The 26,702-nt window shown below is 39.0% G+C and overlaps 1 protein-coding gene and 1 long non-coding RNA gene across 2 annotated transcripts in view; one reads left to right on the top strand and one right to left on the bottom strand.

The window, feature by feature from the left end:
- Nucleotides 1-18,583, bottom strand: part of NOX3 (NADPH oxidase 3) — a 66,737-nt gene extending 48,154 nt beyond the window's left edge. The window contains exons 1-6 of the mRNA XM_055536050.1: nt 18,536-18,583; nt 17,806-17,901; nt 17,579-17,689; nt 16,483-16,567; nt 7,083-7,228; nt 4,418-4,599 (exon numbers count right to left, since the gene is read on the bottom strand). Coding sequence (XP_055392025.1) covers nt 4,418-4,599; nt 7,083-7,228; nt 16,483-16,567; nt 17,579-17,689; nt 17,806-17,901; nt 18,536-18,583 — 668 coding nt within the window. The remainder of the gene's footprint in view (nt 1-4,417; nt 4,600-7,082; nt 7,229-16,482; nt 16,568-17,578; nt 17,690-17,805; nt 17,902-18,535) is intronic.
- Nucleotides 1-26,702, top strand: part of LOC129620184 (uncharacterized) — a 231,571-nt gene that overhangs the window by 128,253 nt on the left and 76,616 nt on the right. The window lies entirely within an intron of this gene.

Genomic DNA, 26,702 nt, shown 5'->3' on the forward strand with positions numbered 1-26,702 from the left:
TAGCCTGTGGAGTAACATATCCCCTTTTGCCTGGGAGGAGGGTGCAGCAATGCCCTTGGAAGTAGCCTGGAGAACTGCCATCCTGGCCTCTGTCCTAGTCTGTTTTATGGAAGTCATCCAAACTTGGTAACATCCCTTTGAGTTAGATGAGCAAAACTATCTGTGAATCTCCCATGAGCAAACGATGCCCAGACATAGGAAGAGTGAATCAAATACAGATGCCAGATGAAAAGAATCTGTAAATTTTAACACCTTCCTTCTCAGGCCTCAGACAATTCTTCTTGTATCCCAAGGGACCTCAGAACATTTCTCAAATGCAGTAAGCATTTTTTTAAAAAATCTTAAACTTTTTATGTCTTCATCTATGCCATCCCATAATAAGAAGATTAGTGGGCTTTAACACATTGCAATAATCCTACTTTACTTGGCATTTTTGTATAGAATTTGCAAATTACTTTTTGCTGTAAACAGTAGCTGTAGAATACTTCAAGCTGAGAAGATTAAATGAGGCCCTTATCCCAAAATAAGCCTTTCAACTAAGTTAAAATGACTAAAAAAAAAATTTCATCTTGTGAAATGTTATTTGGATATTAAAAAATATCTCCAGTGAAACACTGCCCATTGAAATCCTCTTGTGCTCCTACAATGCACCATGGAGTGAATGCCGAGGAGGAAGGATCAGGGCGATGCATGCATAATTTTTGTGAAGAGGTCTTCTAGATGCACGTGAATTATGAAGAGCTCTCAAGTGAACTCCAGGGGTTAATACTCTGGCATCGGCAGAAGAGCTCAGAGAGAAAGGAAGGCCTGACAGCCTTTGGGGTGGAAGGCTTGGGGACTACATACCACCCACCCCATCCCCCAAATACAGTCAGGGTGAAGGATGACACGTTCAGCAGAGTCAAGTGCAGCTACTTTAAAGTTAAAAGAGGCTAGAAAGCCCTTAGCCATGCAGCAGCATCAACGTGAACATTGACGACTAGGTTTCTAAAGATTAGCCAAGGGATGGCCAGTTGGTTTAGGGTTAAATATGCTGCCAGGAGCAATTTTCCCTTCTGTGTTTGTGTGTTGGACAAGCTAATGGATGATGGGGAAGCTCTTAACTGGGCAGAGCCAGTGGAAGGCACACAGCCCCCCTGCAAGAAGGGGAGGCTAAGATTTGGGGGTACATCTAGGGTGGGGTGGGAGGTTGGAGGAGGCGACTGACTTGCTGGGTTGTACAAACTGAGAAGAACTGCCAGAGGGCCCCACATGAGACCCACAGTCCCCACGAGGTGTGTGACCTTTTCGGCCCGCCATCTGGTCTCCGTCGCTGTGTGCTTGCCCTTCCAGCCCTGGGCAGAAACAGAGCCCACCTCTGAGACCAGCCCCCTGCACTCAGCAGCTGCTAGGGCAGGAGAATGGGTGCAGGACAGAGTATCCAGAGAGCGTGGGTAGCAGAAGAGGAGCTTCTGGCAAGCCATGTAGGGCTTTGCAGTATCACCAATCACATTCTCACAAGTGTCGAGGAATGTTTTATTCATGTAAGTAGAGACTGATCTCCAGGGCTTGTTACCACTAAAGAGTGAGTTGTCTGAAAGCCAGTGTCTTGCATCTGACTCTGTCATTTACTTGTCCTTGGATTCTGAGTGAATCACTTAATCCTCTGAACATCTATTTCCTCCTTATGAAATGGGAATACTAGAGCCGTCTTCATTGGACAAGACTGTTCTTGGGGTCAAATTGGTTATATGCATATATGAATGTGCTTTAAAATTTTAACATGGGAAAAGACATCAATTTATGAAATAATTAATATGGGACAAACTAGTTTGTTCTTGTTGTTCAGTCATGTTTGACTCTTTGTGACCTTGTGGACTGCAGCACTCCACGCTTTCCTATCCATCACCATCTCCCAGAGTTGCTCAAATGCATGTCCATTGAGTCAGTGACACCATCCAACCATCTTATCCTCTGCCGTCCCCTTCTCCTCCCAATCTTTCCCAGCATCAGGGTCTTCACCAATGCATTGTTTTTTTCACACAAGGTGGCCAAAGTATTGGAGCTTCAGTTTCAGCATCAGTCCTTCCAATGAATATTCAGGACTGATTTCTTTTAGGATTGATTGATTTGATCTCCTTGCTGTCCAAGGGACTCTCAAGAGTCTTCTCCAACACCACAGTTCAAAAGCATTAATTCTTTGATGCTTAGCCTTCTTTATGGTCCAACTATCACATCCACACATGACTATTGTAAAAACAATAGCCTTGATTATTTGGACCTTTGTTGGTAAAGTAATGTCTCTGCTTTTGAATATGCTGTCTAGGTTGGTCATAGCTTTTCTTCCAAGGAGCAAGCGTCTTTTAATTTCATGGTTGCAGTCACCATCTGCAGTGATTTTGGAGCCCAAGAAAACAAAGTCTGACACTGTTTCCACTGTTTTCCCATCTATTTGCCATGATGTGATGGGACCGGATACCAGGATCTTAGTTTTTTGAGTGTTGAGTTTTAAGCCAGCCTTTTTACTCTCCTCTTTCACTTTCATCAAGAGGCTCTTTAGTTCTTCTTCACTTTCTCCCATAAGGATGGTGTCATCTGCATATCTGAGGTTATTGATATTTCTCCCGACAATCTTGATTCCAGCTTGTGCTTCATCGCACAAGCATGATGTACTCTGCATATAAGTTAAATAAGCAGGGTGACAATATATAGCCTTGATGTACTCCTTTCCCAATTTGAAACTGGTCTGTTGTTCCATGTCCGGTTCTAACTGTTGCTTCTTGACCTGCATACAGATTTCTCAGGAAGCAGGTAAGGCGGTCTGGTATTCCCATCTCTTTCAGAATTTTCCACAGTTTACTATGATCCACAGTCAAAGGCTTTAGCGTTCTCAATGAAGTAGAAGTTGATGTTTTTCTGAAATTCTCTTTTGACTTTTCTGTGATCCAGCGAATGTTGCTAATTTGATCTCTGGTTCCTCTACTTTTTCTAAATCCAGCTTGAACATTTGAAAGCTCTTGGTTCATGTACTGTTGAAGCCTAGCCTGGAGGATTTTGAGTATTACCTTACTAGTGTGTGAAATGAGTGCAATTGTGCAGTAGTTTGAACATTTTTTGGCATTGCCCTTCTTTGGAATTGGAATGAAAACTGACCTTTTCCAGTCCTGTGGCCATTGCTGAGTTTTCCAAATTTGCTGACATATTGAATGCAGCACTTTCACAGCATCATCTTTTAGGATTTAAAATAGCTCAAATGGAATTCCATCACCTCCACTAGCTTTGTTCTTGGTGATGCTTCCTAAGGCCCTCTTGACTTTGCACTCCAGGATGTCTGGCTCTAGGTGAGTGATCAACCATCATGATTATCCAGGTCATTAAGATTTTTTTTTGTATAGTTCTATGTATTCTTGCCACCTCTTCTTAATTTCTGCTGCTTCTGTTAGGTCCATACCATTTCTGTCCTTTATTGTGCCATCTTTGCATGAAATGCTCCCTTGGTATCTTTAATTTTCTTGAAGAGATCTCTAGTATTTCCCATTCTATTGTTTTCCTCTATTTCTTTGCACTGATCACTGAGGAGGGCTTTCTTATCTCTCCTTGCTATTCTTTGGAACTCTGCATTCAGATTATATCATATCTTTCCTTTTCTCCTTTGCCTTTCACTCTCTTCTTTTCTCAGCTATTTGTACAGCTACTCAGACAACCATTTTGCCTTTTTGCATTTATTTTTCTTGGGGATGGTTTTGATCAGTGCCTCCTGCACAATTCTGGTAATATGTAAAGACTTAAAAACATTATCTTTGAAGGTCCTATATTTCAGATGATGCTACTCTAGCTTCCTGATGAAGGAATTAAGAGTATCAGGTGGGTGTTGAATGCCAGAACAGCATTTTATGGGATGTTTGAGCAAAAAGGAATCCTAGATGCCAGATGGGGAAACTGAGGTTCAAAAAATTGAAATGGCTTGCAAGTGGTCACTCTGGTGACTAGTGGCACAGCCTAGATCAGGTTGGTCATCTCACACTCTGTCCCTCCACCACATGGGGTTTCCTAATGGATTATTTTAGTCCAGCAATGGTAAAATCTGAGTATCAAAAATATATATCCCAAGGATTCCCATATAAATTGGATTGTGGAAATAGATTCTAAATAAAATATAGATCTATTGTTATCCAGCATTCATTAAAATTCCCATATACCTGTCAAGATTCCCCAACAGAATTGGTTAGAAAAAATGAAGTCCTTAACCATCTATATTGCTTTTTTTTCCAGCATAACTAAAAAATTCACTATGTTTGGCATAGTGAATTTGCTTTTTCATATGTTCTCTGCATCCATCTGTCCTGCATGTCATGCTCCTCCATCCAAAAGACTTTCTAAGACTATTCTGAGATTCACAGAAATAAAACCTTACTCACTGAGTGTCAAAGGGACTCACCCTGCTCCGTGGATAGCCAGACCGATAAAGAAGATGATGAAAACATGGTGCGTATACCAGAACAATTCATAGGACACCTGCCGGATGAACTCGGTGGAAGAGGTCATGATCAAGATCAAAGCCAGAGAGATCAATAGGCCAGTAATGCCCGCGATTGTAGTTAGCAACTCAGTGATTGTGTTCTAAAAGAAACAAACACCATCACATTAATGGCTCAGGTCTGTTTTTCCATTTTAGGATCAACATTTGAGAATCCAAACAGGGAGCAATTCACAGTGTACTAGTCAGAAGCACATTAACCTTGGGAAGGGTCCCCATACACTTCTAACAAGGGACTTCCTTATCCTTTCCTCTGCCACCTAAGGGTGGAATTCACTATGCTCAAATTTTGTCCAATGTCATTTTGTTAACTATTTTTTTCCCCATCTGTATAAATCAGCCAGCATGCCAAAGCTGATGATGTTGAATTGTAATTAGGACAATATATGAAAATGCATTTTAGGATACAATACTGCAAAAAAAAAAAGTGTTTCAAGTTTTTAATTTTTAAAATAAAAATGAGACTCACCATGCTTAATTGCATCTTAACATTAATAAACACTTTTCTGGAGAGGTCCCTCAGGGGCATCCCTAATAAAGCAGCTGCAAACTCTGTTCCCCTGGCAGTTATTCCTTGCTCTCGATTTTTAATTGGAAGGACCATGACTTGCATTTCTTTCATGCCACCTCATGAGGCTTGGAATACGGCTTTGTAAATCCTAGGTGATCAATAAAGATACAGCTATTCTTATCAGATAGACCCTGCCACAAGGCCAGAATTCTGACCTGTTAGTGTAGAGGATGGTTAAATAGCTTTTCAGAATAGGAATCATAAAACATTTTGTTTTATTGGGAGTTTGCCATATTCTGGTCAAGTCATTAGTATTCACACACTGTGTTTCTATCTTTGAGACAACTATGAGCTCCATAAATGCACACTGTATTTTTTGTCAGTAAAATCTCATTGATTTGGGCCGCTTTGAGATCTTGAGGTAATTTAAACAGGGACTTCTCTGTTGTTTACTTTTTCCTTTGTAGAGCAAACAGTGGAAATAAAATTGAAAGGGTTATGTCTAAAACATTTAAAAGACCTTTTTTTTTTTCCCCCAGTGTACTCAGGCATTTTAGAAATCCACTGATATCACATGGTGTGCTAATTTCAAATCATTCTTCTTTGCTTATTAAAGCAAATCCCCACTTCCCTCTTCTTGTGACATATTTATAGACTAGTTTGAGTTGCAAGGGATCATCTAAAACAATTCCTCTGTGTCTCATTAGAAATGCTCTATAATGTACATGTTGTGTTGTGGGTACCCATCTTTCTCTAAATATCCTAGATTAGAAGGTTTCTTGACCTTAATTAGTACTTACATAGTATATTGCCTTTAAAATTTTGAAATAGCCATATGGGGAGTAGCTTAATCATGTTTAATTTGCTTCAAATTATTTTAAAAGTAATTGTAATAAATACAATTTATTGTATAGTCTCTTCAAAATCTTGAGATTTATTCTTGGTTATGTATCACAACAGATTTCCCAGAGTCTTAATGGGGGACAGAGTTAACCCCAGTAGGTGCCCAGATAAATCCTGCAGCTCCAATAAGTACACCAAAGGCATTCCATTCCCATAGGCTTAGGGCCTCTGTAGCTTCTAATTATTGTCAGCTAAGAAAATGTAGCTCTACTAGATCAATGGCCTGATTTTCAAAATCACTGTAGGATAATTAGAAGACATGACATGGAAGAATTTCCCCAGAAAGAGACTTTGAATATTGCTTCTTCAAGTAAGGCTAAATGGGCAAAAGGGTCACTTAAAGAGATGGCCCAGACAGTATTGGAGGAATTTCCATTTTGGAGAGTATTGTCTTAGGCTCTTCTTGGACAATACAGAGTTTTGATCTTGGTCAACATGCACCATACATTTTCCAATATGATAGGCAGTACATGGCAAAAGTTTAGATCAACCAGGAAAACAGAGGTAGGAGGTGAATTAAAGGAAAGAAATGTCTTTTTAGGAGGATTTCTGTGGCTACACATTGGGTTTTCTTTTTGTTTCTTATATGTACACACAACTAATTAGCATTAATGATGTCACTGGCCATGAAGGTCTCATTATGGAATTTGCTGCTCTGTCCAGCATCAGATTTGGCAAACTAGCTAGTCATTTGTGTGCCAAAAATGACACAGGAAAAGCAATCCAGAAAACAATTTGCAAACTGAAAATAAAGGCATCCAATTCATCATCCCTGAATTTAGATGGCACTTCACATTCTTTATGATTCTAATACTGGCAAAAAATATCTAATCATGAGCTACTTTAAAAACTTAAAGTAAGGTTTAATAGGTTATTTCATTCCTTGTTTAGGTGTATTTATTTATTTATTTTTGCTATAAACTAATTAAGTGGCATCAATTTTTCTTGCTCATAACCTCTTAGCAACGATGATGGCAGAAGAAAAAGAACTTCTTTTAAAAGGTGAAATTGATGTTAGCATTTGGCAGAAACTGGCTCTCTAGCTTTTTAAAAATTATGATCAAAAGCTTTTGAAATACATGATTCCTTATAAAGGGATCAGAAAAGGAAGGATTTAGGGGATGAGAAATGAGGTGATATGCAAGAACTCACTGTGTGGAAGGTCCGGATGGGGTTGAGGTAGGTTTCATTTGGGGTGTCACCAAGTTTGGAAAGTGCAGCCACGAGTCCCTCTGCCTCTGGCGACTGGCTCCAGTAGTAGTGCTCCAGGTTAAACAAATGTGCCACGACGTGGATGGCTGCGGGCAGGGGCCGACACGGAACAGGCACCATGTTAATTTCTTCCTTTGCGCTTACTTCCCTGGTGGCTCAGACAGCAAAGTGTCTGGCTGCAGTGCGGGAGACCGGGATTCAATCCCTGGGTTGGAAAGGTCCCCTGGAGAAGGAAATGGTAACCCACTCTAGTACTCTTGCCTGGAAAATTCCATGGATGGAGGAGCCTGGTGGGCTACAGTCCATGGGGTTGCAAAGAGTCAGACACGACTGAGTGGCTTCACCCACTCATGGGTAGGGGACGACACGGAACAGGCACCATGTTAATTTCTTCCTTTGAGGTTACTCAAAAACTCAATGTCTATCTGGTCAAGTTTCTCTGTTCTGGTTTTTGTAACCTCCAAGCAAGATTAATCTGTGCATCTTTCCTAGTGTCTTGAATGAAATGAACTGAATACTTTTGAAGATACTGTATGATTCAGCACATTCATTTTTTAAAAAAATTTGGCTGTGCAACCCATCACCATATTCATTTTAACTATATTAAGACATAAAGTAAATTTCAATTAACCATAATTTAATTATAAACATATAATCATTCTGGAAATAGAATAGATATTATGATATACAAGCTAGTTATATATATATTCTACCCTATACATATATATAAGAAGATAGACATACACACGCATCTCTTCTTTCCCAAGAAATCAGAAAGTATTTTTCTAGAATACTGTATATCAAACACACATATATATGCATATAATATATGATATAGATACCAGAAGAGACAGTGGTGTTTTTATTCTCTTTCAGACATTATATTTTTTATTCTTACATTATACATTTTAGTGTATACATATGTATATATACACATACACATATATGTACACATACATGCATATACTTACATGTGTTATTCCCAGTGGACCAAAATAAATATTCATGAAACTAAACCTCTCAGTATATTCTTAAGAAGAAACTTTAGTTTTCTAATTCTGGGAATTGGTTATGTCTAAATTCCAAGTGAAGAGAATAAGCTCAGATCACAGAATCCTCTGGCCTAAGGAGTCTATGCCCAGTGCTACTTTCTTGTCTTCTGAAATCTATGGGCATGCCAGCAGCCACAACATTCAGACAAGAATATCCTGAGGCTCTTCCTGCCAATGGGAGCCCTGCTGGGTGGCCAGTTGATACTCGCCATTGAGATCACATTCAAGTGTGAAATGAGAACTCATTACCCAGAGGATAGGTAATTTCCAAGTTGACATCTTCCCCCCTCCCCGCCCCCTGCATCCACAGTGAAAAGTTGCAGAGGCTACTACTATTCTAAGTCTCTACAGTTGTGGGTGAATTCTGGGGTCAACCGTGGTTGTACACTGTGAGTTGAGGTGTGGTTGTTGTTTAGTAGCTCAGTCGTGTCCGACTCTTTGTGACCCCATGGACTGTGGCCCACCAGGCTCCTCTCTCCATGGAATTTCCCAGGCAAGAATACTGGAGTGGGTGAGGGGAGTAAGGGAAAAGGAAACAACAGGAGTTTCTGTGAAGTTGGTGGCATTTGGTTCTAGTAGCAGATACATTTAGAAACGTCATCTCCTATTTGTCCTCTTCTCTCTGTCATCTGAGTTCCATTTAACAGAGCCATTCCCTTTTTTGCCCTGCAAAGCAGTCTTCCTGTTTTAAGACCCAATTCAAAAGTTGTTTTCTCAAGCATTCTTCAGTTCCACAGGCACGGATGGTGCCTTGATTACATTTCCCAGATATTATGGTTCTGATGATCTTTTACCTGCGTTGCTTGATGGATTTTGACCCCTCAAGACTTGATCATCTTGAAATCTCAACACCTGTCACTTGCTTAGCACCAGCCTATCTTTAGTAAGGGCTTCCCTGGTGGCTCAGTGGTAAAGAATATGCCTGCCAATGGGGGAGACAGAGGAGACTCAGGTTCAGTCCCTGGGTGAGGAAGATCCCCTGGAGAAGGGCATGGCAACCCACTCCAGTATTCTTACCTGCAGAATCTCATGGACAGAGGAGCCTGATGGGCTACAGTCCATGGAGTAAAAAAGAGTCAGACACGACTGAAGCGACTGAGCATGAACGTCCTTAGTGATGATTGCAGAGTGAGATTACAGAAAGGGAGAAAGGTCCAGAGAGACAATCTATGTGCAGTTAGAGTAGCATTTTCTCTGCTAATATGTATTTTTGCACTTTTTTCTACAGGCTTTAAGTTGGAAATCAATTCAAATATACTTTTGGTTGAAGCTTTTACTTAGGAATGCAAAGCATGTGAGTGTTTCTGAGTATGATGTTGACTATCTCCTTACAGATTTAGTGAGGTGAGCACCCAAGAGGTAGTGTCTTTCCTTAAATGTTCTATTTGTCAACATATGCGGCCATGTCTCTGAAGGGGCTGCCTTGTTTGGTCCCAACATCCATGGAGCTGGAAAAGCTTACCCGGCAGCAGTCTCTTGCAATATGTCATATATATAAAGGAAACTATTTTCTTAGTTCAACATAGACATTGTCTAGTATTTTTTAATAGCTGTTTTCTAACAGTTATCTTAAAGTTTTGAAAAACAAGTAATCTTTTTCCTAGCTAACATATACTGAATACTTATTATACTCCAAATGCTGTTATTAATTCTTTAGGCATTTGATCTCATGTAATCCTCATATACTAGTCTTATTTCCATTTTACAGATAAGTGTTTAATAAATTAAGAGTGGTCCATTGATGGAAAAGGTAGGATAAAACTGCCTATGCCAGAGCCTGATCTTTTGACCTTTAAGTTATATTGCTTCTTTTCTCTAATCAATAATTGCTATACTTTACTGAAGATGAATTTCTCCTAAGGGCTTAGCTAGACTCTTTGAATAGCTCACTTGGTGTCTTTAATCTAGAGTCAAAGAGCTCCTACGACTGATGACTGATCATTGTCTTTGGAGTCTTCTTTGTAGGTGGGTGTGAATCCTCTGTCTGCATTTTATCCCTCTCCCTCACGCCTCTGCTCATGCCTCTCTTCCATTCTCCCTCTGTGGACTAAAGCACACCAGAGAGAGAGGAGTTATTCCCATTTTACAGAAATAGACACTGAGCTTCAAGCCCCAAATTAAGTGATGTATTTACCATTACATAACCTACATGTGATGGTCAGAAAAGGAACACCAGGTAAAATCTAGGTCTTTTATAGTCTACATTCTATAGCTTCTTTCTCCCATGTAATGAGCCGTTGGTCACAATTTACTTTCTATTAGGTTGATTTCCACATGAACATTTGCCACTGATAAACTAAATTTAAGTACATTTATTGAATGAGCAAAGATATTGAGCTCTTCATCTATTCCTATTGCCAGGTTTCCCATAACAAGTCTGAAGAAATTAATGAGGTAGAGTATGAAAACCCAAGATGCTTTTCACAAGGTAGCTCTTTAGGGAATGTATTGAAAGCTATTCTTTCCATTTTTTTCTAAGTACTTTAAAATTCGCATCTTAAATGTTTCATTTCTCCAGCTATCTCCATGTTGTTTTATTTTCAGGTGGTACAGTGGTAAAGAATCATCTGCCAATGCAGGAAATGCAAGAGACACCGGTTTGAACCCTGGAGAAGGAAATGGCAACCCACTCCCGTATTCTTGCCTGGAATATACCATGGACAGAGTAGCCTGGGAGCTACAGTGCATGTGGTCATAAAGCGTCAGACACGATTGAGCACAGCACAGCACCTCAGCGGTGGGGCCTGTGCGCACGCTCAGCTCCTCAGTCATGACTGACTCTTTGTGACCCTACGGACTGTAGCCCACCAGGCTCCTCTGTCTATGGGATTTTCCAGGCTAGAATTCTGGAGCCAGTTGGAATTTCTCCAGGGGATCTTCCTGACCCAGGGATTGAACCTGCACTTCCTGCGTCTTCTGCATTGGCAGGTGGATCCTTTACCACTGAGCCACCTGGGATCCATTTTCTCCTAGATAGTACCCTGATTTTATTGTGATCTTGCCTTGGAACCAAAGGTATTCCAGCTACCAAATCCAGGGTTGCTGGGACTTGATAGATATCAGGGGAGAGATGGATTTTGTTTTTTCAGATATTATATTTTCTATTCTTCCATTTATACATTTTAGTTATTTTAATATGAATAGTTGTGCTATCTATTGGAGAAGGCAATGGCACCCCACTCCAGGACTCTCGCCTGGAAAATCCCATGGACGGAGGAGCCTGGTGGGCTGCAGTCCATGGGGTTGCTAAGAGTCAGACACGACTGAGCGACTTCACTTTCACTTTTCACTTTCATGCATTGGAGAAGGAAATGGCAACCCACTCCAGTGTTCTTGCCTGGAGAATCCCAGGGACGGGGGAGTCTGGTGGCTGCCGTCTATGGGGTCACACAGAGTCGGACACGACTGAAGCGACTTAGCAGCAGCAGCAGCAGTACTATCTATGTTTACAGTGACGGTTGCTTCAAGTATATGATAAAAGAGTGACACGCTGTTACTTTTTCTTTCTTAGTCATCAAAATCATGTTACTAGATTTGGTATGAGCATGTGGGAGAAAGAATACTGAAGAGGATATGTCTCAGTTACTTAACTTCTTTTAGTCCCTGTTTTCTCATCTGTAAAAGGGGTGGGTTGAACTAAACCATGATATCTAGGTTCCCTTCCAGCTGTCTGGCTCCTATGTCTCCATCTGAAGTTAATTGGGAACATTTGTCATCTGAAAGGGAGCTGCAGTCCAATACAAGAGCAAACATGAAACTTACCGTTTTAAAACATTTTAAAAATCAACACTGTCTTAACGGAGCTTCTTCAGTCTTACAGCAAATCCAGTGTCACCAGCTACACGGGTTCTCTCCTCATGGTATCTCAGGGGACCTTCTACCGATCGCTTGGAAGATCCCAAGGTACACATTTGCAGAACTCACCCGAGTTCCATGCTAAAAAATGCCATGGCTCAGTCTTTCCATTATTTTTTTCTTACCAAAATATTTTTCACAGTTAAAAAAGAGCTGCAATCTTGGACACACTACAAATGCACATTTAATTGCTGTGTGAACTTTGGAGTTCAAATAAGGAGCTTTTATTGAAGAGTGAACAAAAAAAAATTCATAAAGGCTACAATTAGAGCCAGTTGCCCTGAGAAAGTTCCTTTTTCTCCCGTCTTTCCTTCTTTTTCTTTTTCAGGAGATCAAAGGGAGCGTAATTGAGGGAGAATCTTGGAAGTGTGGTCAGTTCTATGCTATCTCTCTGCCTGCCTGTCAGTGATAACAGTCATTTTGGAGTTAGTCACCTCCTAATTAAGCAGCCTTTAGAAAGAAGGACCCAGGGACAAATTCTGGCTGTGTTTCTTGCAGCCAGAATTTGGCCCCAAACTTTCAAATTTGTGGTCTTATTTCTGCAAGAATATACATATTCTCTGGCACTCTGTGCATGCCAATCATTTGAAAATCACATTAGATTGTGTGAGGCAAGACAGGGGAGACGCCTACTTGGAACTCTCCATGCCTCAAGCAGAACTAGATCAGTAGCCATCCCTTTGGGATCAGGTCTGAAAGCATGTGGACCTCCGGGATTGTTCTCTGTGGTGGGGCCTCCAAATCATTTTTTCTCAGCGTCCTGATTCTGAGGTCACTTCTCTCAACCTGTCTCTATTGTGTTTCTTGAGGTTTACAAGCTAATCAACGCATCAGGAGCTGCCTGTGGGTCATTATCCACCCCTGGAACCTAGCAGATGCCAACTGCAGGGACAGACAGAGCTGCCAGGGTCACTATTCACAGCCCCTTGGAAGGAAGCTCGGGCTTAAAGTACTACTATTCAATTGGAAGGGTCTTCAAGGTCTACTGTGGGCCAGAGTCCAGAAAGATGTGCATTAACAAGAATAGAGAGGCTGCAAAACTATGATTTTTATCCCAGGGAGGTTATGGGGCTCTGAAAATGATTTATTAGTGGTTGAAGAAGGCTCCGGCAGCTCTTATCATAGGCAAGCAAGCAGGAAGGCAGGAAGCCAAAAGAAGAGTTCCTGTCACTGCATTTTCGGTGATGCCCTTGATCATAGATACCATTGTTTGCCTCTTCCCTCCTCCTCCCCAGCCTGCTTTCACCAGGCTCTAATTACCTCCTTTAATGATTTGACCAATTAAAGCCTGCAGTTCAACTTATAGGGGAACGGATGAGAAATTACAGGCTGGCAAGCAAACTTCGACGAGGATGCACTTCTTCCAAGGTTACACACCTCTATTAAGCCGGTCGGCTATTTGAAAAGCAGAATAATGGGCGATGGTAATAAAGCAAGCACGGGGACATTTTCAGCAGCTCCCAAGTGAATACACCAGAAGGACAAAATGGGAAAAGCAAAGGTATATCTATAAAACCAGGGCTTAGCATTTTTCTCCTCCTAAAAGCACAGTTGCCAGCCACGTTTCTTCATCAATGTGAAATGTAATAATTGCTTTGTCAGGGTTTGGGAGAAGCAGAGTGCTCTCTCTCCACCCTCCTGCCTCTGCCTGGAATGGAAACAACTGCTGGGCTGCTGGTTGCCATGGCGGTGGGAGATGAGGGGCCTCTGCTCTGAAAAGCAGTCAGACCCTGCTGGCACAGCCCCGGGAGACATTTGGGAGCCTGGCAAACAGTGGGGATTCAAGGAGAAGAGGGCCAGGGAGAAGACTTGATTCTCTCCAGGGATTTGTGAGGGAAAGCGGGAGAACAGGCATCCTGCTTTGTCTTGTCATAGCAGAATGTGAATTAATTATCATGGATGACTGGCATCATTTTGAGTCTCTTTGCTGCCCACACACTATCTTTTGTCCACCCCAAAACACTCCCGGTTCCCTGGCAACTCCTGAACGCTTACATCTAGCACCTTGTCCCAAGAAATCCCTTGATCTATCTCTTTTTTCCTGCTGGCCAACTTTCCTACTCATCCTCAGGTTTGACCAGATTTGTTGAGGTCATGTGCCGCAACCAGGAGAGGGCAGAGGCATAAGGCACAGTCTCATATTTTAAGGTGATCAGAATCTGAGAAACTGTACGGTGTGGTAGGAGGGGTGCCTGGGGCCCAGAGATAAGGAAGCCCAACAGCCCAGATCTGGCAGCTCAGGGGGAAGCTGGCTAAGCACGGAGCCCTGGATATGGTGACAATTTATCCAGTGAAGAAGGAGAGGGCAAGCATTTCAGACAGAGGGAATAGCAAGGGCAAATGCACAGCCTGCTCAGGGACCACCAGTAGCTAGGAAAAAGCAAGGGGGTGTGGTGAAGGATGAGCTGGTACACAGTGGGCGGAGCTTGGTGATGGGAGCCTGCCCACCAGACTACACTTGATCTGATTCTCTTTGCAGTGGCAGCAGTAAATGACTTGAAGTCTGTGGGTTTCCAAGAGGTCCACTTCTGACACCTAGTCTGCACATCTCATAAGAATGGATAGACTGCATTATTGGTGTTTTTTTTTTTTTTTTTTAATTCCATGGAGTAGGACATAAGGAACTTATCTGAGATCACACAACCCATCAGTAGCAGGGGTATAAAATAACTTGGTCATCTGCTTCTAGTCAACTGCTGTCCCTGTGAATTATGCTCTATCCTGAAACCATTACTGACTGTACCAGTTTCAGGAGGTTATATATAGTTCCTATCATGGTATCTTGGGCACAGGAGGCAGATATTCAACACGCATCACTGATATATATATATATATATATACTATTGATATATGATTCTGCATGAAGAAATATACATACTCAAAGGTTTAAGGAGAAAAAAATCATTGCATAACACATATTTTCCTTTATTCTTTGATTCCTTTTCTGACATATTTTGATGCTCTGGGGTTTTTTTGTTCCTTCTCTCTATTATATCTTTATAACTTTCTCTTAGAGTCCAATTCTGCCTTAAAGCTATTGCAGAGTGAGCATTCTTCCTGACATTGTAGTGTGTTTTATCTCCTCTTTTAAAACAGAATTAAAGGTTCTTAGGCTTTAAAGGAAGCCGAGAGTTTCCTTGAATTCCTTCTCTGAAGCACTTCCCAAGATGCAATCTGGATTCCACTAGAACAGCTCCCCCAACAGGGAACTCAGCCCTCTCAGGGGACCCTCATTCTAATTTTAGATAATTTTCAAGATCTGGCAAAGGCTTCCATTTCTGAGCTTAAATCTGCTTCCCTGAGTCTTCATTCCTTCCTGCATTTACTCATTCATCAAAGATTATTGGCATCTATATATACTCTGCACCACTGCAGGCCTCGGAGCACAAAGTAATTAGCCCTGCTCTTTGTCCTCCAAACTTTCTCTGGTTTTCTCTAGGACATGCTGTAGATTTACCCTTAATTCTTAACAAATGCCAAAGAACTTTTCCAAACATTTCCTGGGTTGGTTTAATCTGGCGTTGAAGACAGCCAGTAGGGAGCTCTCCCTACTTGTCTAAGCACACACCCAAAATTGTGCTAATTGGCACCGGGGGCACCGTCTGTCATGTCTTGTTGCTTAATTAAATCTACATTTGTTTTGAATGTTCTTTTTATTCTGCTATTTTTTATGCATGAGAGGATAAAAACAAAAGAGAAAAACATTTTATAGTTAAATTAGTTTGAGGAAAACAGTCCTGAATCATAACTCTTTATTGTTCAGATAGCCTTTTATTTCACTGTCTTTGTTGTCCAACAAAACCACAAGCCAGTTGGTTGTTGCCCCTCTTCATTTCTTCCTGACCAGAGTTTAACCTTGACCTTGGATGCTAATTTCTAGTGCTTTTATCTTGAACTCTCTTGTTTTCTAATTCAAGAAATGGTGATAACAATTTATATGGCTATAAAGCTTCAGATCTTTTCAAGATCCTTTTATATCCACTAGCTCAATACTATTCAAAACCTTGTTCACATGATCTTGCTTTTCTTCTTTTTATTGCCCATGATACCACTTGATAGTCATTTTCCCATGACTGAATGGGATTTTGAGTATAGGTCAATTTTATTTCTGATGTGAATTATATTGAATAACAAAGTGCTTATTTTTCAAGTGGGTCTTTACCACGGTATTATCAACAAGCTTAATTATTCAGAAATGAAAATGAAGTTTCATAAACTTTTCCTTGACAAATTGAAGGCTTGGTAAAGAAGAGAAGGCATGAATATACATTAGAAACTTAAAAATCCATTTGTATAAGGTTTGCATGGTCAGGTGGAAAACAAAGATTTCTTTCACCTAAGGGTGAGTCTTTGGCAGGGAAGGAATAAACAAAACTATTAAGTGAATGTGCAGTATTATAAAATTAATCAGACAATTAATAATAAGCACTTACTTGCATTAATGACTATTCCATAGGCAACCAGTTTGTGGAATTTGAGATTTTTGTCTAATTGCCTCCTCCACGGTCCTCTGAAGCACTAGAGTAACAAAAATTAGAAAGTCTTATTCAGGGAAAATCATAGCAATAGCAGTGTCATGAGAGTTAAGAGAGCAAGACTCAGGCTCTGCCTCTAAATTACTAAAGGTGGGCCTACCTGAGACAAAAATTAGTGGCCATTAATTAGTCAAACAGGCAAAATCAAATGGTTATTACTAGCTTTGCTGAAATTCCAACTCAATAAAAGTGATTGAGTTTGTAGTTCCCTGGCTACAAGTCAAAACTCTAGAATAAACCTGCTAATAATCATGCATCGGCTAATTTAGAAAATGAAGATGATAACCATCATCCTCAGTGATGTGGTTTAAGTAGTCTATAAATTATTCCTTATTACACAAAGAAAGGCTCTATATTCATCTATATCTAAATATTCATAAAATTATGAAGATGATTATATGATAAATTATTTAGTCTAGAAGGGTTATTGAGGTCTCATTTTTTGGTACAGTGCACTATTCTGTTTGGCAGGAAACACAGGTAAGTACTCAACGCAGTGAAATCTACATAATTAGGAAATGCCCCATTGTGTCTGCTAGGGGTTAAAATTTACGTATTAAAATCTATGTACACTAATTGTGTTTTCCTGGGCTGAAAACTCAGAGAGACGCTTCTTCAGTGGCATTTGACTCATCTACGTATCTATTTCCTTTTAATCAGAAATGGTAATAGTTCAAGCTGTTATAATGCTTCCAACTTCATGAGTCAGGTCAATCTTATTAGCCTTTCTTTTCCGATGAAGCAGATGCATCAGGGGAAGGTTGAGCAATGAGTCCAATGTCATGTAAGGTGTCAATGGCAAAAGGAAAACACAAATCAAATGTACCAATTTCCGATTTTCAGTTTTAGCCATTGTGTCCTCTCTACAAAGAAGCATATGTCAATCTAAACAGGATTATTGGGAATTTCATAGTGAAGTACATCTTTGTTTTCAATAGCACTTATATTAATAGATCATAACAACGGAAATTATTTCAAATAACTTAGTACTTACAGCACTTGTCCCTCTCATGAATGAAATAAGGTTTCGACTGACAGGTAATAGAATTAGCATGCAGTTAAAATTCAGGCACACTGCAGATGCGCGAGCCCAAGCCAGGGTAGACTGTCCATATATAAAGACATAAGAAAGAGATACAGTGAAACAAGGAAGCTGGGGGAAATAAAAGGCATTTTGTTTTCTGAAATGATAATTAATGCATAGTACCCAAATCTACTTACACCCAGAATAACTCGCGTATAAAGGAAAGACTCTTCCTCTTCATACCAATAGAATGTGTCAATAAACAGATATAAATTCACTCCCAGCCATGAGAGCTAGAGCAGAATGGAAAAAAGGGCCAATCAATACTGTCTTCAACCATGCCTTCTTCTCAAATTCATTTGGAGTTCTTGGGGTCTTTTTTTTTAAAGTGAAATGAAAAGCTTTTCAGTATCAATCAGAATCATTCCATATACTTATTTCTTATAGGTTAGTTTTGTAACAGTTATCATCATGATAAGAAATTGTTAACTTTATTAAAAAAGATTTGAAATACATAGGGGTATACTTTAAGGAATTTAATGGAAAATACAGAACCCTCCTAATCAACATTGCTATAATGTTTCAAGTCAATGATGTCAAGAAGGAGGAAATCCTTAAAAATCAACTCAGAAAATACTTTAGAAAAATTCCAATGTCATAGTCTAATTCAAACACTTCCTTCGATTTACAGAAACATTCATACCTGATGCAAATGAAAACCACTTGACTTTAAAAATAATGATTTGCATGATTCTGCAAGAGTAAATTAAGATTTACCAAGGTGTATCTACTAAATGTTTTCTAACAAGTTTTAGTCTTTTAAGCAGGGCAATACTTCACGTTACTTAGTATTCCTATACAAGTTATCTGAAGAATCAAGGTATGCAATGTATATGTTTAGAGCTGAATAACAAAAATGATACTTACTACTAATATGATGGAGAGACTCTCATTCAAAATCCAGCATCCCATCATGACAGCCTTGCTCGTTTGCGGTTAGCAAATTATTTCTTTCATTCAGCTCAGCCTGGATGTTGTATCCTTAGCAAGGGCTTTTTTGCTATGTTATTTTATCTTTTTGTCTTAGGAAGCACCTACTGGGAGCAGCTCTCGAGGAATTTCTAATTAAGGACTTCTTGCCAAAGGCACATCTCCAAGTTGACATGCCTCATGACCTGGGTGAAAACAAGGCAAGTCTCTGTCTAATGATTCCTTTCTTCAAAGATTTCACAAGAAAAGAAGGCTCGTTTTATTAAATTAGCCTGATATACTTTATACCCCATTCATTTTCTACATGATTGCAGTCAGGATGATAATAAGTCCTTATGTAAATTTGAAAAATAACCTAACTGCTGAAGGCTGGATACAGCAAAACATTTTAATAGAGTTTTTGCCACTTTGTTTGTTTTAGTTTCTTCACTTCCTTTCTTCCTCTTTGGAAAAAACTTTTTGTAGAAAACATAGAATGATGGGTAAATAAATATAAGTTAATCTTTCAGAAGATGATGAAGAAAACCAGAGAAGAATCTCTAAAAAAAAACACAGATGGAGGAACTTTCATAAATTTTAAATGTGGATGGGACTTCCCTGGTGGTCCAGTGATTAAGACTCCATGCTCCCAATGCAGGAGACCCAGTTTTGATTCCTGGTTCAGGGAACTAGATGCTGCCTGCCACAACTAAAATCTGATGCAGCCAAATATGTAACTATAAAGAATGAAGGAGACAGTTTTGTGGGATTGCAGAATAAATTGTATTTTTTCCCCCTTAATCCCACTTGGTGTACCCATGAGGTCAGTGAGAATATTCTTTCATACTTTAGTGATCCAAGGAGTGGCTGTCTGGGCCTGATCCATTCTCTGATTTTGTGTAAGTTACAGTTATTAAATGGGGCTTCTCAGGAGGTGTGGCAGTAAAGAATCTGCCTGCCAATGCGGGAGATGCAAGAGACGTGGGTTTGATCCCTGGGTTGGGAAGATCCCCTGAAGTAGGAAATGGCAATCCATTCCAGTATTCTTGCCTGGATAATTCCATGGACAGAGGATCCTGGAGGGCTACAGTGTTTGGGGTTGCAAAGAATCAGGCACAACTCGGCGACTGAGCACACAGACACATGGTTGTTAAATACAGTGACTATGACTGCTCTGCTTTTGAACATGCTGTCTACGTTGCTCATAACTTTCCTTCCAAGGAGTAAGCGTCTTTTAATTTCATGGCTGCAATCACCGTCTGCAGTGATTTTGGAACCCCAAAAAATAAAGTCTGACACTGTTTCCACTGTTTCCCCATCTATTTCCCATGAGGTGATGGGACCAGATGCCATGATCTTCGTTTTCTGAATGTTGAGCTTTAAGCCAACTTTTTCACTCTCCTCTTTCACTTTCATCAAGAGGCTTTTTAGTTCCTCTTCACTTTCTGCCATAAGGGTGGTGTCATCTGCATATCTGAGGTGATTGATATTTCTCCCGGCAATCTTGATTCCAGCTTGTGTTTCTTCCAGTCCAGTGTTTCTCATGATGTACTCTGCATATAAATTAAATAAGCAGGGTGACAGTATACAAGCCTTGATGTACCCCTTTTCCTATTTGGAACCAGTCTGTTGTTCCATGTCCAGTTCTAACTGTTGCTTCCTGACCTGCATACAAATTTCTCAAGAGGCAGGTCAGGTGGTCTGGTATTCCCATCTCTTTCAGAATTTTCCACAGTTTATTGTGATCCACACAATAAAAGGCTTTGGCATAGTCAATAAAGCAGAAATAGATGTTTTTCTGGAACTCTCTTGCTTTTTTGATGATCCAGCAGATGTTGGCAATTTGATCTCTGGTTCCTCTGCCTTTTCTAAAACCAGTTTGAACATCTGGAAGTTCACAGTTCATGTACTGCTGAAGCCTGGCTTTGAGAATTTTAAGCATTACTTTACTAGCATGTGAGATGAGTGCAATTGTGAGGTAGTTTGAGCATTCTAATATATTAAATACAGGTATTTTGGCAGCATTAACCTGAGGTAAGAGTGCAGTTAGTGAAATATCCTCAGTAGCTTTTTTAACAGTGAGACATATAAAGATGTAAAGTCTTCATATTCATTTCTTTAAGCCAATAATCTTCCATGATGAAATGATTTGTTATTTCTGAAGTGTTTAGGATTTACATATCTTAGAGACATTATTCAGTTGGGTTATAAAAATTAATTCAGAAAGACTCCCTCCAGAATTTTATCCTATCTTCTCTATTTTAGATTCAGTGAGTGTGAGACAGAGCTGGAGTTTTTTAGCCTTCTGTATTCTTCACAAGGCGTTACAAATGAGAGGCATATATTGCTGAATAATAATGTGTGGTCACATTTTTGTTGTTGTTAATTGCCTAGACTATTTCTAGTGCTACGATAAAAATAAAATTTAAAGGTTTAGGTTTAAAAACAACACAGCATCTTTTCGTGTTCCATTCTTATTTCTAAAATGTGGTGTGTTTGTTCCTCATCTTGAGCATGCAAAGACACTATGTGCTAAATCTATTATTCATTCATAGTGTAAAAGACGGTTCATAGTTGTGTTATAAAAGTATAAATCATGACAGCCTCTGCATTTTTCTCCACAGATTTTATTTTTGTAGAACTTACCATGTTTAGTTTACTCATATTAAAAAATATGTGACTTTCAAATTATATTCAGTTTATTCAGAGCTCAGCACTATTTTACAATTGATGGACATGCTTTTTCTTATCAAATTCTGTATATTCATATATAAGAATAATCTGTTGACACCACTGGTTGGTTTACAATATTGGAATCAGATTTTATAAAACACAAAGTATCGTATCTTATATCACACACACACAAGTTCAACTCAGTCTAGCCTCTGCACTCCCCAGAAGTCCTCAGTTTTGATAAATATGATATTGTGATTTCTCTCTTTATTTTTGATTTATCTGGGGAAATTCGAGGATGCCTCTCCAGCCCCCAGTGGCTGCCTTAGTTTTTACTGCAATGAAGAGATTTGTGCAGATCAGAATTTAAATCAAAGCAATCTGAATCATTTCCTAAGAATTCAGGTCAATTGAATGGAGTTGCATCTAAGGAGAGGAAATTGTACAAAATCTACTAAAATGATATGAATTCTCAGCATTCAATCTAGCTTCATCTAATTGTTCTTTGTTGCTAATAAGTTGTGCTCATTTCATTTCTCAGGATTTTCTCAGAAAAAAATGAAGTGAAGTTTGTTCTGTGTGTTTCTAAGGCAGATATAGTCCTTCTAATTAAATAGATACACCCATTGGTTCTTCCAGCTCAACACAAAAGATGTGGATTTTTTTTCCCTTGTAAAGATGACCAGTAACAGACTTTCTGTAGTGGAGAAAGTAGGAAGGAAACCAAACAGATATGTTTACAAAGGCAGGTTAATTGTGTGTATATAAAACAGAAACTCCATACTACCCACACTACATTTCTGGACTGGATTTACTCCATTATATTTTTTTGTTCTTTTTAGTTTCTTAGTTGAACAGTTGACCCAACAAAAAAAACACTTTGATCCTCAAGGGCAAGATTGATCATCTAGTAGCTTTTTTGCTGCTGCATACTAAAATCTAAGTTCCCTGTAGACATAGCAGAGTTCACAGTGCATAAAAATAGCATTGCCAAATCTTCTAAGCATTAGACATGTTTTTACCCCTTTTCCTAAAAGCAAAAGTGAGAAGAGATGAAAAAAGTAAATTAAAAACTATAGACACATATAGTATCAGATATTTATATAGTTATTTTGAGGAGCATTTGTTGTAAAAATTATGAAACTCTGTCAGATAAATCATATGTTGAATGAATTCATTTTTAAAGAAAAAGTAGAACAAAAGAAAAGAGTTCAGAAAGGCCATGCATTGAAATATACCTGATTTTTTAAATAAAATAAAATTAAATATATCACCAACATCTTACCCTTTGCTGAATTAAGTATACTGTATTTTTGTTTTAGGAAAGGTTGTGCTCTCTTAATATTGTATAAAAATAGCTTATTTCACAAACTTAGATTGGCATTAGTCAGTTCAAACCTTTTTTCCCCACTTAGGCATAATTTATTTGTCCAAGTTTCCCAATTTCAAATGAACACTAACTGAGACCACAGCACTCATCACATGATGCTCAGCTCAGAGGGTGTTAGAGTTTGGATTCCACTATTTAGAAGCTTACAGTGTAGCAGGGAAGTGGCAGGACATGTGTGGCAATAAAATAATCATTTAAAGGTGAGTACATTCTGGAGTGACCGAGGTTGTCCACCTGGGGGCCGCTGAAGCACAAAGAGATCTTGCTAAAGGATTTACCGTAGGGAGAATGCTCTCTACATGGGGATCAAACTGACTTTTGTCAAAAATTACATGGCATGAAGAAGAAAAGGAGGAAAATAAGTTTGAATTTCTGTGTCTCTCAAAGGGTCAATTGAATCAGCTCCCAAAACATCAAACAGCAAGGAAAAACGACTCCTGCTTCCAATCTTCTTCCTGCAGTCACCTCTGATGCAGTCTGCTAAACCCAGAGGGCTTTGTGCTTTGTTTGGTGTCCATTTTCCTGCCTTCATCTTTCTCATTGCTCACGTAAGTTTATAGCACCTTTCATCTTTACATTTATTGAGTTACCTAAAATCTTTTTGAGAGTTATTTAGAAAGCTACTTCTTACAGGGCACCGATGCTGATAGCCTCAGGACCACAGTTCAAAAGTGAGCAGAGAGACTAACTCATCATTTCTTATCCCCAAACCAAGTGGCACAGTTCAAAGTCTCCTGTTTTGCCAATTTTAACTTTTTGGTTTTAGGAATCTGGTGAAAGTCAGAATTATCATGCTTTTTATATTTTATATCATGCCCAGCATACACAGAAATGTAATAAATATTAAATAACAAACACAGAATACATTCATTTCTCTGCTTCTTAAAACATAAGACAGTTCTATACAAATCCATACACAGATACATTTGCAGGATTTTCGAGCAGTGTTTTCCCTTAAAGTTTAAAACTGAGAGGAAAGTTTCCTGTCTAGGTCGTGAATTATTTAACTTCTGAGTTTAGGAAAATTTAAAGTTTAAGAAGGCTAGTCTGGAAATCCCTTCTTTGCATATCCAAGCTGTTCATCTCTCAAAAGTCAAAGTGGATGCCAGAATTCCATAGATTTCATTTTTCAAGATGAACATTCATATTTGAACATATTTCAAAGCAGATGGTTTACAGTTCATGTATTTGTTGCTGTTTTCCTGCCACAACAACTAAATATTGAAGACACATATTTGTGATGAGGAGAGCACTTCCAAACCGTCTCTCCCGCTGCTCTCTCACACTGCGTGCTCTAATCCCCTGTGTGCTGCAGGGAAAGGCTCTGAGGAATGAAGCAGTGAATTACATCCATTTGATTTAATAGACAGCAGAGGGGTGCAATAACATAAAACAAGCTTCCTAAAAATAAATACTTTTTTTTTTTGTAGCAGTCATGAATTTTCTGGTAGCAAATAAGAAATCAAATGAACACGTATTGAAATATTCTGTTTTCATGATCCATTTAGATGAACTGGAAAGTTTTAAGCCCTCTACTATCTTATAAGGCAGTTTGCCAAACTGTGGGACTGTTTGATCACAGTTCAAGAAAGAAAAGGAAAATCAAATGAAGGTTTAGTTTTTTGTTTTTTGTTTTTTGTTTTTTTTTTTTTTTAAAGTAAAGCCATCAGATAAGAAAGTATCAGCTGGAGAAAGCATTGGACGTTTGTACTGAAGGATGCCAATGTCCCTCAACAGGCTCAGTGATCTCTCTTCCAGGATGAAATGATTTGCTGCTCGTTTGTCATCTCATTTGCAATTTGCTATTATTCTACTCAACCATCAATGTTTGCATTATTACAACTCTGAAGATTCATTTTGTTGACAAAGGGTTCAGTTAGGAATTGGAACCAAAATAATACAAGCTTTTGAAAAATGGAAAATAGAAGAAAGAATTGTAAGCACAGAAAAGAGTAGGTTCGCTTGCTACTTTAACAAAATTTCTGTGACTATTCAATAACCACTAAGTAAGAAACTGACAAAAAGGGAAAAACCTGTCCACAGTTATCATAACCATCATCCAGCAACACAGGACATGCACACACAAAAAGACTTAGGAATACCTTTTTAGGAGATGGTTTGTAGAGCTTCATACTAAGAATCGAAATTGCCTGGATTCATCTGGAGTCTAGCCCCACTACCAGTACCCCACAGCAGCTGTGGTCAGGTCCTGTGGCCTTTCTGGGGGCCAGGCACGTCCACCAGCATGCCACAGGAGCCATGGCTAGGTCCTGCAGCTGGTCCAGGGGCCAGCCTTGCCTAGGTATCATCAAAAATATAAAATGTGATGGAGGGGGAGTAAAAAGATAAAACTATGGAATTTAATTTTTTTTAAAGTTTGTAAAAATGGCAGTAAATACATACATACCAACACTTATTTAAGAAGTACATAAACTAAATTTGGCAATCAAAACCAGAATGGCTGAATGGAGTTTTCCAAAAAGATCAATCTATATGCTGCCTACAAGAGACTCACTTTAGAAAGAAGAACAGACAGACAGGAAGTGAGGGGATAGAAAGAGATATTTCATGCAAAAGGTAATGAAAAGAGAGCTGGAGTAGTTATACTCATATTAGACAAAATAGACTTTGAGACAAAGGCTGTAATAAAACACAAAGAAGAGCATTATATAATGACAAAGGGGTCAATCTAGCAAGAAGATATAACACTTGAAATGTATATGCATCCAACAGATGAGTACCAAGAAGTATAAAACAAATATTAATGGACTTAAAGGGAAAAATTGAAAGTAATACAACAACAGTAGGTACTGTAATATCCAACTTACAACAATGGATAGGTCATCCAGACAGAAAATCAATAAGAAAACATTGGACTTAAATACCACATTAGAGCAGATGAATTTATAATAGATTTATGTAGAACATTCCATCCAAAAGCAGTAGAATATACATTCTTGAATTCATATGGAATGTTCTACAGGATAGATAACACATTAGTTCACAAAACAAGTCTCAGTAAATTCAAGAAGACTGAAATCATATCAAACATCTTTTCTCAATACAATGGCATGAAACTGGAAATGGATCACAAGAAAAATATGGGAAAAGCCACAAAAATACAGAAACTAAATAATGTGCTACTGAAAAACCACTGGGTCATCAAAGGATTTTAAAAATACACCCCACTCCAGTACTCTTGCCTGGAAAATCCCATGGATGGAGGAGCCTGGTAGGCTGCAGTCCATGGGGTCGCTAGGAGTCAGACATGGCTGGGAGACTTCACTTTCACTTTTCACTTTCATGCATTGGAGAAGGAAATGGCAACCCACTCCAGTATTCTTGCCTGGAGAATCCCAGGGACGGGGGAGCCTGGTGGGCTGCCGTCTGTGGGGTCGCACAGAGTTGGACACGACTGAAGCAACTTAGCAGCAGCAGCAGCAGAGACAAATGAAAACAGAAACACAAAATACCAAAAACTATGAGATGTAGCAAAAATGCTTCTAAGAAGGTAGTTAATAACAGTATCGGCCTACCTCAAGAAACAGGAAAAATCTTAAATAAGAAATTTCACTTTATACCAAGAGGAAGTATAAAACAAAGAACAAACGAAATCCCAAATTAGTATAAGGAAGGAAATATGATCAGAGTGAAATAGAGACTGAAAAAGCAATAGGAAAGATCAATGAAACTAACAGCTTGTTCTTTGAAAAGATAAATGAAATTAAAAAACCTTTAGCCAGACTAAGAAAAAAAAGAGAGCAGACTTAAATAAATAAAATCAGAAATGAAAGAATAGACATTATGGCAGAACCCACAGAAGTAGAAAGGATCATAAGAGAGTATAAGAACAATTATACACCAACAAACTGTATAGCAAAAAAAGAAATGGCTTAGTTCCTAGAGATATACACTCTCCCAGACTGTATCAAGAAGAAACAGAAAATTTGAATAGACAGTTACTAGTAAGGAGATTGAAACAGCAATCAAAGATGTCCCAAGAAAGAAAAGCCCAGGGCCAAACAATTTCATTGGCAAATTCTACAAAATATTTGAAGTTTA

This window comes from Bubalus kerabau, chromosome 9 (genome assembly GCF_029407905.1).
Source record: "Bubalus kerabau isolate K-KA32 ecotype Philippines breed swamp buffalo chromosome 9, PCC_UOA_SB_1v2, whole genome shotgun sequence".
Classification (NCBI taxonomy): Eukaryota; Metazoa; Chordata; class Mammalia; order Artiodactyla; family Bovidae; genus Bubalus; species Bubalus kerabau.